We start from the raw sequence: 16909 nt of genomic DNA on the forward strand, positions 1-16909 counted from the left end.
TTTTGTAGATGTGCTGCAATAAGATCTGTTTCTAACTGTTTTGAATGATGGAGCGAATTATGTCTATTATCATTAATGTGGCACTTCATAGTCTCCAGGTAGAGGGAGGTAAAGTCTCTTGGAGCAATATTGATCTTCCCTGTGGGCTTTACTGCCCAGGGCCCAGCATAGCACACAGAGTTGTAGAACTTAAGTCATCCTACTCAAACTGATCTCTCATACATACTGAATAAGTGTTTTCAGCAGGATATTTCCTTTCAGATGGCAAAGAAAGAAGTGCCAGGCAAGCTGATATAGATTGGAGCTACAGGACATTTATCATTTGCTTTTATAAGTGTTCTACTGTCATGTTGCTATTCTAGCAGTTTTATGACAAGCTGACTGCTCTATGTTATGGAGTGTTCATAAATGATGATTAATTAATCCATTTTGGTGGCCTACTCTGAGCAAACAATCCTCAGAGTTAATTTAATTCTTCACTCTTGCTTTTTTTCAGGGAAAAAAAACCCTGCAGCATTTTCAGTTCACTAGAGGATATAATATTCTCAAATCAGCCGTTTTCCAATTAATTTTGAATAGCAGACACAGCAAGGAAATTTTGTTCTTGTCCATTTACTTCTATTAAGGATTCATTTTCAATAATCAGAGGATTCTGAGTCAGCTCATTTTTACCTTTAAAACTTGCTCCTGACACTTTAATGAATTATCCTGTGCTGTGTGCTTGAAGGTAACAGATTCTTTTTCCCTTTACCCAGTAACCCTCTTGTTGACACACAGCCATTTATTACTATTTCTGCCATCACCTAGCTTGCTGGGAAGTAATTCTGGTAAAGCACCAAAACTCATGGTGTGGGGTATCAGCTTTCGTAAAGAAGGAAAATGTAATTGAAGATGGAAGGGAGATGTGTTATCCTTGAAATCTTTTATTAATGCTCATAGTTTCAAGCTAATTAGTTTCTAAATATGCTGCTAAAGGCTTGAGTTTCTATGGGATAATATTTTCCTCTTCCAGCTCTTTGCAGCTGGGATAGCCATGTAGGATGAAGGAAAAAAGAATTATTTACAAAGGGGAAAACAGATTTAAAAGCCTGAGTGAGGTTGAAGCAGATTTAATCATACACCTGCATTTGGAAGATAAAAGTGGCTTCAACTTTTATGATTGTATTATATTTCTATCATGTTATCAGTTACAGGACCTTCAGCTGCAACAGGAAATACCTATAGGGAAAGGGTGACTGTGCTGTAGATAGAGGCACTTTTGTAGTGTGTGCTAGCTTTCAAAACAAATGTATGTTGATCATATTGAACCTTATTACATGCTGTGGCAGGAGCAAAACAGGTGTTTATGTTGCTGAACCCACATGAAATATGGGGTTTTTTTGGAATGAAGAGATTGTCTCTTCCTCCTCAGGCAGAAGCTAATGACTGCATCATGCAGAAGCTAATGACTGCATCACTTCCTGCCCATGCAGCTCCTTCTGGGATGTCCCTGGGATGGCAACCCCTTGTTCCTCTCTACAGGGAATGAACATGTGGCCACTCTTGTGCTCCACTAGGATGTTCATCTGATGCACTGAAACGGTTCTTTACATTGGCTTAGCAGGTTAATGGGCCCCAATGCAGAGAAGAATCAGGCCCAACTCTCTCCTTTTTCATTTGATTTGGTATGTTTGTGACCACTAAGACAAATTCTGACACAGCTGGTTAATAACAAAACTCCCTTTTAATTTGGTAGAGTGAAGACATCCCTCTTGTCATGCTGAGGAGGTACATGCCTGTCCCTGTAGGTAGTAGCCTGCTAATGGTGGCTCAACCAGTACTGACAGTTTTGTCATGGGGAGGTTGCTTTTTCCTGTTCCTGAAATATGCTGAGATGCTCTGTTCACAGAGCCCTTAGCAGCACAGTATTATGAATTACTTTTGTATTGCAGCATGTTTCCTACAATACCCAAGGTTATTTTTTATTCTTTCTACAGCTATGCTCAGAGAAACAAAGCAAATAAAAGGAAAAATACGATTAACAGTCAAGATGTTTCATAATAACACTCCCAAATCTCTTGTGGAAGGTACAAATTAACCCCTCTCTGCATTTACTTTTAATATTCCGAAGCAATAACATGTAATTCTCATCTGTTTTTGTGGTGAGTGGGAGCAGGAACCAAGAACAAAACCTTCAAAGTATGGCACATGTGGGACATGCAGAATCTAGATCTGACAGGCTGGAAATGAAAAATAACCCTTTAGTTATGGTGAGAGTTTAAAAATGTAAATGCATTTAAGTGGCCTTCAAAATTAAAAGTATCCCCATGACACTGACAAAGAGGAAAGAAATGCACCTTATTATGGCCTGTCTGTAGCTGTTGCTAAATTCAACCACCAGTCTGATTTCTCTCTCAACAACCAAATTCCTGTAAAAGAAGCTGACCTTCTGCAAGCCATATTCCACTTTTCATCTCAGGTTAAAGCTTCTTAAGGATGTTTGAAATAGGAAAAGGAGATTTTTTTTAAAAGTGCTTAAATTTTCCCTTTTTCTGCTACTATTATTATTTTTTTTAATTTAAAAATGCCTTGGTCTGTCAGTTGCAAATGTCTTACTTTGCTGGCTTTGTGAACAAAACCGTTTTGTACAGGGTATGCTTGTGTCTCTAGATAATCTGTGGTGATGCAGGTATAAATCTAGAGTAAAGAGATTTTTATATATGTATGTATATAGAAATAAAATGCAGGAATGACCTGTGCAAGCTCTTTATGGTAGAACTAACAAAAGGAGACAGTGGGAGTCTGAATTAAAACATGCCCTGAAAAGAAGAGGAAAGGAGGAGTTAGCCCAGCTATGTTTATGTGTGTAACAACGAGGACAAGGAAGGAGAAAACAGGAAAAGAGAAGCATCTTAATGAATTATGACACTGAATATAAGTAAAAAGCTGATTTTTGGTGGCGATCTGAAGTTTAACCACCTCTCTATGGATACCTGACCCTGTTGGTTCAGGCTGCAAAAAATCTTAATTCACTGTGTTCATCTGTGACCAGGACAGATATGGGAATGGCTTGATATGGTGGGGGTCTTATGTGGGATTTAATTGCTGTGGGGTGTTCTACTGTTCAGTTGGTGCCAAACATTTGGTCATACTTTGTCCGTGCAAGGTCTACATCTACTTTGGTTTCAGTGTTAACTTGACACTGCCTTGTAAAAGGGGTTGGTGGCTGCAAACCTGAAATGGGGCTGGAGCAGAGCAGAAAATAGGAAGGGGACTGCAGGAAAGGGATGGCAGGAGTAAGGGTCGCCCTTTAGCTTTTCCAGGTGAACAGAGAATGAGAAGAACACATACCAGGCTGGTGAGTACATCCAATTACCTGACTGCTCAACTGAGCAAGTGGATCTTGCTGGTTCTTCTAAAGTCTGATGCACTTTTATTTGCATTGTATTTGACTGAGGTTCGTTTTGTGCTGTCACTTGCTGGCTTAAAAAGCTCTCTGGTTTAAAAAGGGGTTTTGGTTTTGTTTTGGTTTGGTTTTTGAGAGAAATTACTCATTTTGTTTGTAGGGGCAATAATATTTAGGGCTGTTTTAATAGCTTATCTTGGCTATTAAATGTTTATGGCTGTTCTTTATTGTCTGTGAAGCAGGGGAGTAAAGGAGATGAAGTAGAAAAGAGATACTGGAAGACCTTGGGGATGCTGAGGATGTGATATATGAAACAATTTGTAAGAGCATGCTTTAAATATATCAGAGCATTTCTCAGGAGACTGAACGAAGGGCAGCAGTCAGAGAACATGGACTGAACCCACTTAGTTTTGAGCTTGACATTTGGATGTGGTAAATCCTCCTTAAATTTAAGACCCAGCAGAGTTCCCTAACTTTTCATATGGTTTTTCTGATGAAAGTATTTCAGTCTGGGAGCTGTATGTTCTGAATATTTTGGGGTTCCTTAATTCTAAATGTACATGTGTTTCATTTTAAAACAAAGGAAAGGATTTGCCTTGTTCATCCCTTTTGCTCACTTCACCTTGTGCTCCCTGTTTGCTCCTGGTAAGGGGCAAAGAAAGGGAATGTTACACAGCCCTACTGAAGGGAACAAAGAGGAAGGGATATTTTACAATGACATTCTGGAGACCCTTATTCTAAAGGACAACTAAGTTAAGAAAGTAATGAGAAGTGGAATTTTAAACGTGCTGAAAATGACTGACATGTTGAAGTCCTTGAGGTGCTATATGGTTTTTTAGAGTTATATAACCAAAGGAAGTAAACATTAAATAATATCTTTGTAAGTAGCTCAGAGCACTGCAAAAAGCTTGTGAAGAATTGGCAAGCTTCAGGGAGAGAGAGAAAGAAATAATGCAGTTCAAAGTGGTTTAAAAAGTAAATGAATTTTGCAAGTCTTAAGCTGTTTTATCTGTGGAAGCAGTAGAATGCTGCACAACTGCAGAAAACCTAAGTCTTTTTTGTCACAAGGGATTGGGTTGCTAGATGCTGGTCAGAGACAGAGCATTTTTGCTTGCATTTCCATGGCTGGGTAGTGTCATCTTCAGACTGAGGACATGGTATTCTTCCCATCTGATGTGCTTTGGTATTAAATTCCTGGTTTTGAAGACATGTCTTAAGTAGCAACATACTTTCTTAAGTAGTAGTGTAGTGTCTGGTTTTAAGATCCAACTACAATTCATGCAGGCATAGATGCTGGCACAGCACAGGGGTAACAGTCTTGCAAAAGTTTTATTTATTATCAGAATTAGATTAGGCACAAAGCAGTTTTATACAACTTTTCTTACATTGATGATTGATTGAAATTTGAGAACTTTATCTTTTTTCTTCTCTTCCCTTGCTTGTTTCTACTGAAAGTGATAATCTTTCTGCTTTATTTTCATGACTGACAGGGCAGTGCTAACACAATGACCTTTAGGAGTTCTGTCCTAATTAGGATTTAGTGATGTTGTTTGTCAAAGTACAAAGTAAATAAAGTCTATGATATACAATAATCTATAATAACATAGCACTGATTGAACATCTGGCTTTGGTTGGGCAAGGAAACAAAGTATTTCAGTTTGAACATTTCATTTTTTTCTTGTATAAAATAGTAAATGAAAACTCCAAAAGTACAGTAATGCCTCATTTTCTGCCCCAAACTGTATATGTATTCCTTATCTGTAAATACATCTGAAGCTCCCTATTACTGTTCTAAGCCTCCAAATGAATGTAACCCTTCAGGGAGGGCTAGATTGATACCTTTTCAAGGAGTTGCACTATTTAGGTTTATTTCAAACCCACTCTGTTGAGACTTTTCCCACTAACTTTAATGAGCTTTGCTTTGAATTGTTTATGCAAAGAATAAGCCCCAAACTCTAGACTTGAACAGCTTTCTGCATTAGCTGGGTCCTGGAGAGGGCTGGCTAGGATTCCTCTAACCCTCATTAAAACTCAAAGAAAAGATGGTCTGTTTTCTGTCTGTCTTGGAATTCAGCCTGCTATGCATACTACTAAATCACCTCTGCCAGACATGGCTCATCTTTAGGCTTCAGAAATAAGAAAGTGAAACTATCTTGCTCAGCCACAGGGGATTTAATAGAAGCCATTTAAAACAAACAAGCATTGGAGGATCCCCTTGACAATCTTTCTGCAAACTCTTTATCCTAATGTGATGTCACTTGGGATTGCCTAATATAACCATTTCTGTGATATTGCCTCGTGCAAGTGCAGACATTCTTGGTATATGAGCTTGATATTTATTTGTAATACAGTTGCTAAAATTGCTAACTCAAGCCTGAGTAATGGGTAGGGTTTGTCTAAACCACCCACTTGATAAGGCACGGGGGGGGAAAAAAGAGAATTTCCTAGTAGCCTTCATTGGTGGCATGATTTATAGTCCAGAAAAGCCAGCAGATTTAGTTGCAGGTTCCTTACCTGATGCAAAATCTTCATTATCTCCCACGTGCTCCCTGCCGAGGCCACTTTGTGAACTTCCCACATACGAAGTACATGGAATATGCATACTCACTGAAGAAATAATGTTGCAGTTGATATACTGCAATGTCCATGTTACTGCATGCTGTTATTGTGAAGAATTGCAGTCTGACCCTGCCTTAGTCTGACCCTACATTAGTTGTGAATAAATTCTTCTTATCTGATACATTATTCCTATTTAGCGAATTTGCTTCCCCACATCTAATGATTCTTGAAATGTGCTCCAGTAATCAAACTAATGGAAAAAACAAGGTTAATCAAAACTAGATTATTTAAGTTGTGCTCCTACTTGCACTTGTCTGGGGGGATGGGATAAAAGACTATAATGGATGTCATAACAGCCTAAGGAAACATAAACTTCTCTGTGCTGCCATTTGCAACCCATCTTCGCTGCCCAAATTCTGTTATAAACACGACTACAAATCATGTCCCCTGCTTTGCGCCTGGAAACCCTCAGCTACATCATTCGTGCAAGACTTTTTCATTCATGTGATGGAAGGAACCATAATGTATTACTTGGTTTTTTAACTCTGCTGGAGGATGGTTCAGTTGAATGTGATTGACTTATTAAATGTATTGATGGCAATGCAGAGAACACCTTAGTTGTAGGAGTTGTAGGGCTGAAAAGCCAGCACTAGTCCTCCTGCAAGTTAGAGTTGGTGTTGACTTTGGTTCTGTTGTGCTTTAGTTGTTGGGGTTTTTGGGGGCTTTTTAGTGGTGAGGTGGGTTTTTTTTGTTTGTTTTTTATTATTTTGGAGGGGACAGATTGTTTATTGGGTTTTTTTTAGTTCATTTTTTGCTCTTTGTGCTAAAGTTTGTTCACCACCTTGTGTCACCACTTACTCACAACCTTCCAAATTCCTGTTTCTTTGCCCCTGACATCTTAAGCTAGAAGACCAGAAATAGCTGACTTTTAGTTTGCTTTTAGACAACTGAAGAGCTGGAATCCACAGCAAAAGGTGATGGTGTGCAGATTTTAATCAAGCACCATGATTATCTTTCAAATTTGAAACAGTCTGAACAAGACTGTGTTGAAATGTGTGTGTGTGTGTGTGTTCTCTCCGCTCTCTTTAGAGGAGGGTAAATATGCACTTTTTTAGCTAGTGTTGTTAGTTTGCTTAATAAGCAACAGGTTCCTGTAAATGTCTCTTCAATGAGGCAAACTTAAAGTGAGAGAAGCCTTTTGGTTTTAGTGCTCCAACAGCTTTGGTCACTTCCATGTGGCAGTAAGGAGATGCCTTGCAGCAATGATGCTTTGTTTGTAGGTAGGCATATGGGATGTGGTGTGCGCTACTCCTCTTCATCCATTCGTTGAGTAAGTTCATGTCTACATTGCTTCAACCACATGGTGTTTCTGGACTTATGGCTCAAAAATATACCAGTTATTTTGCATGTCTGATTCTAAGTGTCTGAAATAGAGAGCTATCTTGTTGCTTTTGAGGGATGTTTTTATGCATGGCACTAATAACAACATGCTGCACACTCAAGGACATGGATTGAAAGAATGGGAAAACATGAGAATTGATAGCTTGCTGCAAATGGTGTTGAAGGTCTGCAGAGACTCAAAGCCAAAGCACCCTTGTCCAGACTGGCTTTTGGGAGCAGACCCTAAAGTAAACCACTCTCAAAATCCAGGTCCAGGGTTTTGATTTGGAGGAAACTAGACAGCTGCCTACAAAAGAGAAGCCAGGAACAAAGAGGCAGTTGTGCAATGTGTGGGAGACCAGCCCTTACTTTAGCTGTTTTGGGAAAATGTCATTGAACTGCACAGCTCACTTTATTTCTGTTTTCTGAAGTGTATTAGCAATTATTTATGAGTTAGCTCATTTTTATGGAGAAAACTTCTACATCTAGTTGTAGAAAAGGTTCTGTGAAAACAGATATTCCTTTTGTTTGGTTGTTTTTTATTTGTTGTTGCACCTGTGCTTTTCAAACCAGGCAGGGTAGTGAGCAGCATTGCACATCACAGGGCAGGTAATGAGCTGCATAAGTTGATATCTAACACAATCCTGGACTCTGGAATATGATCTTTTATGATAATAACACACCTAATTTGTATGTCACTTCAGCTGTCATGATAGCCTGGCAGCTCTTTGGGTGTGTGGAGGGGTTCCCCTCGCCCCAGGTTGTGTGCACAGAACTCACACTGATGCTGATGGCAAGTGCACACACCCGCTTGACAGCAGAGCCAGTGAGCAGGAGAGCTTGTGCAACTACATGGCAGTAGAATTAATAGAAGCTATTTCTGCAGATCTCCTCCACACCAGGACACTGGTCTGTGTAAATGAAAGATACTTTTCAACAATGTCAATAATGTAATAATAAACAAAGGTACAGGCAATCCCTGTCCTGCAAAACATGAAGCAGGATAACTGCAACAAGGTATAAAGCAGCCTTTATGATGGGGGTACGGCGCATTCTGGTTAAGATTTTATTTAAGAATTATGGTTTCTATCCATGGACTACATTAGGCATCTTGTTCAATAGGACTCAACAACAACATTGCAAATTATGGTTTTTAAAAGGCCTTTTTGTTCCAGACTGTTGTTCTTTTCCATAATCCATTTGGAGAGCACACACTGGCTTATGTTGAACCGCTTGCAGTAATCCCCGGAACTGCACAGGTTGATATCCAAATACTAAGGAAGCTTATTAATGAATGAAATGCTTCTAGGGTTATAAGATGGGAAGTTCCTTGTTGCTATTGCAGTATGTACTTGCTGCCAAATGGGAGCCCACATAGCATTCAAAGCATACTCTTTTATTTAACTGAATTTGTGATTGGCCAATGGAATCGGCGCTTTATTGACCCTTTTCAGAAGATACCATAGATTTTAGATACGGATCCATAAGCTTCTTTAAATTAACCACCAAAACACCTTTTCTTACACTGAAGTCTTCCCATTTGTTCGTTGTGTGCTCTCCAAACTTGGTATTTAACAAAAGAAAAAGGATGTCTGAATGTAGATGATTTTGTTTCCTACTCACACCAGCTTCCATCTGAGATAAGGCTAGATTTTGCTTTTACTGTTGTCAGTCAGTGCATATTTCATAGGATAGTGTGCCAACCTGACTTGAATGATGGTGGGGTTTTGTGGTATTTCTTACTTCAGCTCACACAGGATTAAATTGTTTCTCCCTGTTTGAATAAGCACTTATGTTAGAACAGATTTGTGCTTACTCTGAGTTAGGGAAGCATGTGTCAGTATTTCACTTGTGTCTCTTAGCTCAGTAAAATATCAGGTTTGATGAGGTAAAGGTAGAAAATCGTAAAAGTGGGAAGGGGGAATCAAACATCAACAGTGTAGAACAGCTGTTCAAGTAGCACCCAATAATATATAATGTATTCTCAAGTTATTGGAACCTAGCTTGGTCAAAGCAATGACTTAATGTACTGAAGAAAATCAAAGAAAATCTTTCTCCCCATGTCCTCCCCCTGCCCCCCTTTTCTTTGGAAGATAACTCTGTCGTGAACATCACAGATGCATGATTAAATCTGGCATGCTTTGCTGGCTGTTATGTATTGCCTTCCTAAGAAAGGTCCTGCTTCTGCTGCATCACTCCTGAAACCTAAAATGCAGATGGTAGCAACTGCTTTTCTCAAGCATTCTTTGTGCCATGCTCATCAGGACAACCTCTGCAAGACCTGCCTAGGAAGGGATTTGGCTCTTTTCTTTCCTTGGCTGAAGGAAACCTCCTGTGGGGCTGGCACAAGGAGCTTGGATTATTAGAGCTCCCAGAAGGAAGGTGCTCCAGCTCCTCTGAGCTTGGTCCTACTGGGAAGCTGCCTCAAGTGCCCAGGCTAATGACTTGTGGAAAATGTAATAAATGATGGCATAGGCTATCTGATTTTGTTCAGAGTTCAGTAGCAGCCTTTACATTTTAGACTAATTGAAGGGTTACCCTTTTCCATAGCCTCAGCCTGGCTTTGGTAAGAACATTTGGACAAAACTGGTTAAAAGTTTGAAAAGCTGAGATTTCTAATAAGCATTTTTGAGCTTGTGACTATCAGGAAGAAAAACCTGACAAAAGAAAGGTGAGCTGGTGGGAAAGAAGTCAGCATGCTTACAGGCTTAGACATGGTGGGTGATTGAGTTGTGGCTACTCAAAGTATCTCTTGTGGGGTAAGAACATACTCTGCTACAGACTGATGCACTGCCTGAGTCCGAGAAAAACTTTGGGTAAGTGAAAAGTACACAGCTATTGGTCAAAGATAATGATAACGTGATGAAGGTAAGGATAAATTCCAGCAGCATCTCAGGACAGAGATGAGCCAAATTACACTTAAGAAAACTATGGGAAGAGAAGCCAGCCTGAGAGCACTGAAGGTTATGGAAAGATAGGATAAAGAACAGAGATAGGTTTTATTCTCAAATTAGGTGTCACATGTATGGCACAGAAAAATTCCTAATTGAAATGTCCCATTTCTTAAAGCTCACTGGATCTTTGACTCAGAAACCAACTTGGCTCCCCAACCAAAGTTCACCTATAAGCATTTAATTATATAATACCGAAATCTATATTTAGATCTCTAAATAAAAGTGACCTGGATTTGAGAGTCAGCTCCACCTGAAGTATCTTTAACTCTGCCTAGAAGTCCATGAGTACAGCAATTTAAAACCAGTGAAAATTAGGCTACCTGGCAAGACACAGGGTGTTTTGTGAGTGGTCCAGCTTGTTGGGGTGGGACAGGATGAAGGCAGGACAATGAAGAAATATAATTGATGTGTAATTTCTTTTTGTTCTCATCCTTTGTCCTTCCACCTCTAGGCTGCTGTTTTAAATGACACCAGACTGTTGTTCACATCAAGAGAGTTGTGACTTCAAAGTATAGCATTTATATATCAAAATATAGCATTAGGTTTCCTCCTTGATAAGCCCAACTACATCATGTTGTCATATTTGTGTGTGCATGTTTATATTAACACAGCACAGTTCAGATCGCTTTATTAGCTGCGACTGAGGGATAGCTCTGAACATCATCCATAAAGTCTGTGGCACTTTTCATTAAATTATATATATATATATATATATATACACACATATGTGGGTGCTTGTACATAGGTTTTTTTAACATCTGCTCACATATATACATGAATATAGGGATCATGTACCATTGACAGAGCAAAAGAAATGCTGCACTGAGCAAAGCAAAGAAGTTCCTTAGAAGGTTATGTACTGTTGGGGTGGTTTTAGCTTCACAGAAACTATGTTGAAGAGCCAGTGGTGGGGAAATGATATGAGGCCTGAGCGCAGGGGTTTCTATGGCATTCTATCAGGAGTGCCTGAAGACCCAAGCTTATGAAAAAAAGGGAAATTAGAATAAAATCACTGATTTTTTTTCTACCCTCACTGTTTTTTTTCAGTCTCAGACAAGTTAGTTACTCTTCTCTCACAGGGACCTGAAACAGGATGGAGCTGAAATTAATGCGTTTTCCGGTAACTTATTGCATACAAGTGTAGTTACAAATTACCAGAACACATTTCACTCTTTTCCTCTTAAATTGCTTGTTACCTCTAGGCAAGTGGTCTTGGCTTTTATTTCCCAAACAAGATCGAAGGAAAGTGATCTCCTTCCCTTCCTCCCTTTTTCTCTCCCTCCTCCCCGTTTGTCACCTTGTCCAAAGAACAGCAAAAGAAGGTACCTACAGGATTCAGGAGAACGGTGAGAAAGAGTTCACCTCCTTGGATGCTTTTGTCCAGCTCCTGAGGACCCCCAGGATATTCCTTGTAATAAATGGTATGAGTGAAAAGGCCACAGGTCTGTCGAGGGAGCACCTGAGAACAAAATAACAGCGCCATTGCGGCATTAACTTCAATGCAAACTCAGCCTGGCACAGCCACCCGAATCCCTCCATCCACTCAAGGAAACAAAGATGCAACCCTTTCTGCCTCTGTGCTCTGTCATGGCTATCTGTGGTCTCCTCTGGGCCTTCTGTGCTCTTGTGGCAAACAAGCATGGCCCGTAGATGTGGAGATTTCCAGATGTGAGGTCTGAAAGGCTGTGACACAAGTGTTGAGTTTTCATGCAAACTCTTTTATTGAGCCCTGGCTTGTGCAAGAAGAAGAAAACAAAAAGCCAAACCTCTCTTTCCCTCAGCAATGCTGGTTTATTTGCAGATAAATAGCACTTCCTGGTCATCTTTGCTATCTCAGACCACTCATTTTACTGTTCTTGAGACAATGAACTGAATTTGTACTCAGGGCTGCAAACCACAAAAGACCTGTTGCTTTGTACTTTCCTCAGTCCTGGAAACCATCCTGAGCCCTCATTCCTGTTTGTGAAATATGGACAGGAATGGTGGGATGCTTGTGTGAGAGCAGCTCCAGGCCAGCTTCCCATCACCTCAGGAACTGAAAACATATTTGTCTTGGAGAGCTAGATGGGTTGGTTACATTAGTACCCAGGTACTATCAAAAGGTTGTGGTCAAGTAAAGACAGCAACTGTCAAGGCTTACATTAAACAGCAGAGGTTTATACTGGATCTAAGGAAGAAATTCTTTCCTGTTAGGGTGGTGAGGCACTGGAATGGGTTGCCCAGGGAGGTTGTGAATGCTCCATCCCTGGCAGTGTTCAAGGCCAGGTTGGATGAAGCTTTGGGTGATATGGTTTAGTGTGAGGTGTCCCTGCCCACGGCAGGGGGTTGGAACTAGATGATCTTGAGGTCCTTTCCAATCCTAACTATTCTATGATTCTATGATTCTATTGCCTAATCCCTGCAGAGATGTAATTCACCTGGGGAAGGCCTTTGGTTTCCCTCCAGTCAGTGTTTGCATTTTTCTACTCAGTTCAAAGGACAAACCCTATTCTGAGCAGAGTATTTTTATACACGTGTAAATGCACAGCTGAGTTTGAGTCCATTCCAACAGCAATGGGGCTCTGTGCAGTAACTTCTTGGTTTTGACTTTGGATGCATAGGCAATATTCAAGTCAGCCGGGACTATAAGCATCCTGGGACTGCAGTTATGCATGTTGTGTTTTAACAGCTATAGGGCTGCAGCTAGCTGGTAAGTCAGGCCAAATGATTTTGTACTGTTTCCTGCCTTTCATGCAGTTGAAGAATGTATGTGAGGAACCTTTTCTCTTCTCACACAAATGGATGGTCTGGAGGAGTCGATCATGTCTCTGGCCCTTGGCTCTGGGAGTTTCCAAGGCAAAGCTCAGAAGGAATTCTCAGCCTTGGAGAAGTGTTATACTTGCTGGAGGATATTGCTCACAACTGCTCACCTTCCTTCCCAGCTGGTGGGTTCCTAATCCTTTCATGCATAAAGATGAATCAGAGCTTGAAACATAGGTCTTAGACAGTTTAATGAATTTCAAAATATGCATTTATAACTTGGTTGTTAGTTGATGGAACTACAAGTACATTCAGTTTCTGAGGTTTACATTTGCAGTTGCCTGAGTTGTGTGATTTTTTAAGTGGCTGCATAATAAATACACTATTTTGCATCCTTACAAATCCTTGGTCACAGAGAATTTTAATGATTGCTGTAAAACTTGAGGCATTTGGTAAAAATAGCATACTTTTGAGTCACTTAAAGTACTATTGCTATGAAGCATGGAAATGCAGTGTACCATGATGCCATTGTGGATGAAGCCCCGTCTGTACCGTGCAGGCTTCAGGTGCGGGTATTCTTCTGTGCTGGTCACTTGGATGTGCCAAACCTTCTTCCAGGCCTCGTACAGCTGGATGTGAACTGGGTAAACCCCAGAGTGGTGCGGAGCCACAGCGTATCCCATGCCAATTGGTATGCCATGCTCCTGCAACACAGGAGAGGGAGGAATACATTTTGGAACAGAAAAGGAACACATAATTCTTCAAAGCTTATTTTTCCTGCGGACAGCTGGAAAGCTCTTGTCCTTGGGCAAACTTCTATCTGTTGGTATGTAGCACAAGGTTAAAACAGGAGAGAGATGAAGGGAACTGGAATTAACAGTTCTATAGCTGTGGAATGAGAAATAATCCTTTTGGATTATGTTGTGTTTTTGTTACATGGGATAGGTTTGCCTGCCTGTTCATTATATACTGTTACTAAGGTATCAAACAGCATTAGAGGAGTAAACAGATGGAAAAAATGGTTGCAGTAACATACAGGATTATTTGTTTCCTATTTCTGAAATATAAGCAAGATACTTTCCTGATTCAATTAATAAATAGATAACTATCCCCTATAGCTTCTGAATCTGCTTACATTTTTCCTATGGTGTTAAGATAGCAGCAGAAAAAAAGCTGGAATTTGACTGACATGTTTTTCATTTCATAAATACTTAGCTCCATCTCTATGAGAAAATATGGGCATTCTCATGAATATAATCTATAGGTTATCTTGAAAATATCTTACATGGCACAATGAGGTAGTTAATGTGCAGGCAGAGAGAATTAAGGAAGAAGCTTAACTGTGAGCATGCTGAGCGTGTTTCATTCGCTGCTGATGTTCTCTTGCCTTTGTTCTGTTCCTCATCCCTTCTGCTCCCAGCTCAGTGTGGGCTGTCTGAAAAACCCCATCTGATGACGAGGGCTGATAACTACATCTATAGACCAGGTTATATTTAAAATTGAGCAGAACATTTCAAGTGTAAGCTTCATATGAAAACAAGGTAATTAATTTAAATGAGTTGAATGACTGTTCAGAGATGCATCCAGTGTCTGTCACCAGCTACTGGCATGAAGGACGATTGCGGTCTGCCTCTTCTTTCAAGGCTGGTTTCCAGCAGGTTGGGCCAAAGCCCTTTTCCACTTTCTCACACCATTTCCAGGTTGCAAGAGTGTCCTGCAGCTGTGGCTCTTGCAGGATCCCTTCCCACATTCTGAGTGTGAACTGAGTTAATTTTACTCCCAGTACTCCCAGTATAAAGGAAAAAACTGTATCTAAAAGTTTCTGACAAATCTAGCTATTTATTACTCTGCCCGAGTAACTGATGATGGTCATGCGGTCAAATACACTGTGCTAACTGGCGTATACTGTATTAACAGGAATCTCCAAACCTTCACCAACCCTGTGTTGGGGAGTACACAGACACATAACATAAGGCAGATGTGTTCTGAGCTAGAGAATGAACACTGCTCTGAATGACATGTCTGTATTGCGTGGACCAAAACATGAAAAATCCAGTTTCTCTACTTCCTTTTTGCTGCTGGTATTGCCATGGCAACAGAATGGTGACATGGTAATCTGCCATTCACAAATAAATTAAGGCACCTTTTCATAAGTTCTTAATAGAAAGAGCTAATTAGCTTCTGAATAAGACTTACTACATAGTTCAGCATACAAATCTGTGTCAGTCACTCAGATACTCAATGTGACCTTAAGACACAACTACCAAATGATCAGATTTTCTTCTGTCAGTTTTGTGTTCAGTTTACTCAGGTAAATGAAATATTTTGTGTCCTCTTTTAGTGATTTCTGATGCTTTCTCTCCTTTCTTCCTCTCATTTTGTTATTAAATTATTTTGGGATTGAGACCTAATGTGTTACAGGAGTATACACTGCAATCTAAGACATTGAGCAGAAAGGGAGATGCCTATACGAAGTATATTTCTTATCTATTCTACTGAACAATTTATAACAAGATTTAACATTAAATACTTCCTTTCTTTTAATTTCAAAAGTTTTGTGCATGTGTTTGTCTACTTAGGAAAATTTGTGAACCATTCTGACAATGAAAGCAGCAGTGTTATGTATGTTCCTTTACATGCTTAAGCTGGGGCCACAGAGCCATTGATTTTGGACAGCCTAAATTTGTATTCCCATTTCACTTGTGCATGAAGAGACTTTAAATTCTAATTTAAATTACAGTGTAAGTTGAAGCTACAGCAGTGTATTGGGCAAGGTCATCATTAGAGAATAATCTCTGTTACAACCAGTGGGATGCAGAGAGATGGATAGTTAAAAGAGTTATTGTATTTTTGGCAGGAAATTCCCCAAGTTGTCTCTGTATGGCTCTACACGCATTGGTTTGTTTTATAGTGCAGTCTGGGAGCACACAACCTGCCTTCTTTTAAGGGCTAGACAGACTCTTCACGAGTACACCTCATGTCCTCAGGCACCGGTGAGATTGTGGTAGGTGGATCAGACTAAAACCCACCCAAAACAATCTTCTTCTGATGCCTGCATGTGCCCACACTTCTGGCCAGCAGCAGTAATGCTGATGCACCCAAACCAGAGAAGCTGGAATCTGCCAAGGCAGCCTGGCTCATCTTTGCTCCTTCTAAAGTGCCCATGAGTAGGACTGGTACTTCTGTGTTTGATCTAAATGGCTGAAGCAATCTGCCAAGTCTGCTTCTCTCTCTCAATTATCAGCTTGGTTCAAGCAAGTGAAGATTTGCTTGAAGCTCCTAACCTCTTTCGACCTCTTTCTTGTTTGTACAGCAAAGAGCTGTGATTGCCATGAGTCAGCATGTGCTGTGTGTGCTTTTGCTGTGTGTCCTCTGCTAGGGAAAGGGCAGGTAACACAAAATGAGCACTGCTCTCCAGAAGGAGATACATCCTCAATAAGTAAGTTTGCATTCCTGTAGCAATTTTTCTGTGAGCACATGTTGGAAATGTGAATAAAAAGCATCCTGTGTAAGACTGACTATTTATATTACCAGGAACTTGTCTGACACAAAACCCCCAGCTTCTGATTGCGCCAAGTATTACAAGTCCTTGTTGAAATGCAGTGAGAAATAAAAGGAAACAAAACCTCAATCTGTTATAACACAACTGGCATTCCTGTTCTTCTAGGTCGCTGTTTTGCAGAAGTATCTAGTATTGGCCATTGTCAGAGAAAGAATAAAACAACAACCTTTTACACTTCCATGATTCTATGATTTTAATCTCTTCAATCTCATGACTACTGTAGATCTTTTCCCACCGCCAGTTGAACTGCAGGATTTCTCTTGGTGTAAAGACTTTTATTAGATGAAAGAGTTACCAATACAAACTCAGATAAGTTTGCTAAACCTTTTG

The 16909-nt window shown here is 40.1% G+C and overlaps 1 protein-coding gene across 1 annotated transcript in view; it reads right to left on the minus strand.

The window, feature by feature from the left end:
* Positions 1-16909, minus strand: part of LOC101874819 (N-deacetylase and N-sulfotransferase 4) — a 77333-nt gene that overhangs the window by 21572 nt on the left and 38852 nt on the right. Inside the window, exons 4-5 of the mRNA XM_005151495.3 lie at positions 13536-13721; positions 11609-11737 (exon numbers count right to left, since the gene is read on the minus strand). Coding sequence (XP_005151552.1) covers positions 11609-11737; positions 13536-13721 — 315 coding nt within the window. The remainder of the gene's footprint in view (positions 1-11608; positions 11738-13535; positions 13722-16909) is intronic.

Source organism: Melopsittacus undulatus, chromosome 7, assembly GCF_012275295.1.
Source record: "Melopsittacus undulatus isolate bMelUnd1 chromosome 7, bMelUnd1.mat.Z, whole genome shotgun sequence".
In the NCBI taxonomy this organism is placed as follows: Eukaryota; Metazoa; Chordata; class Aves; order Psittaciformes; family Psittaculidae; genus Melopsittacus; species Melopsittacus undulatus.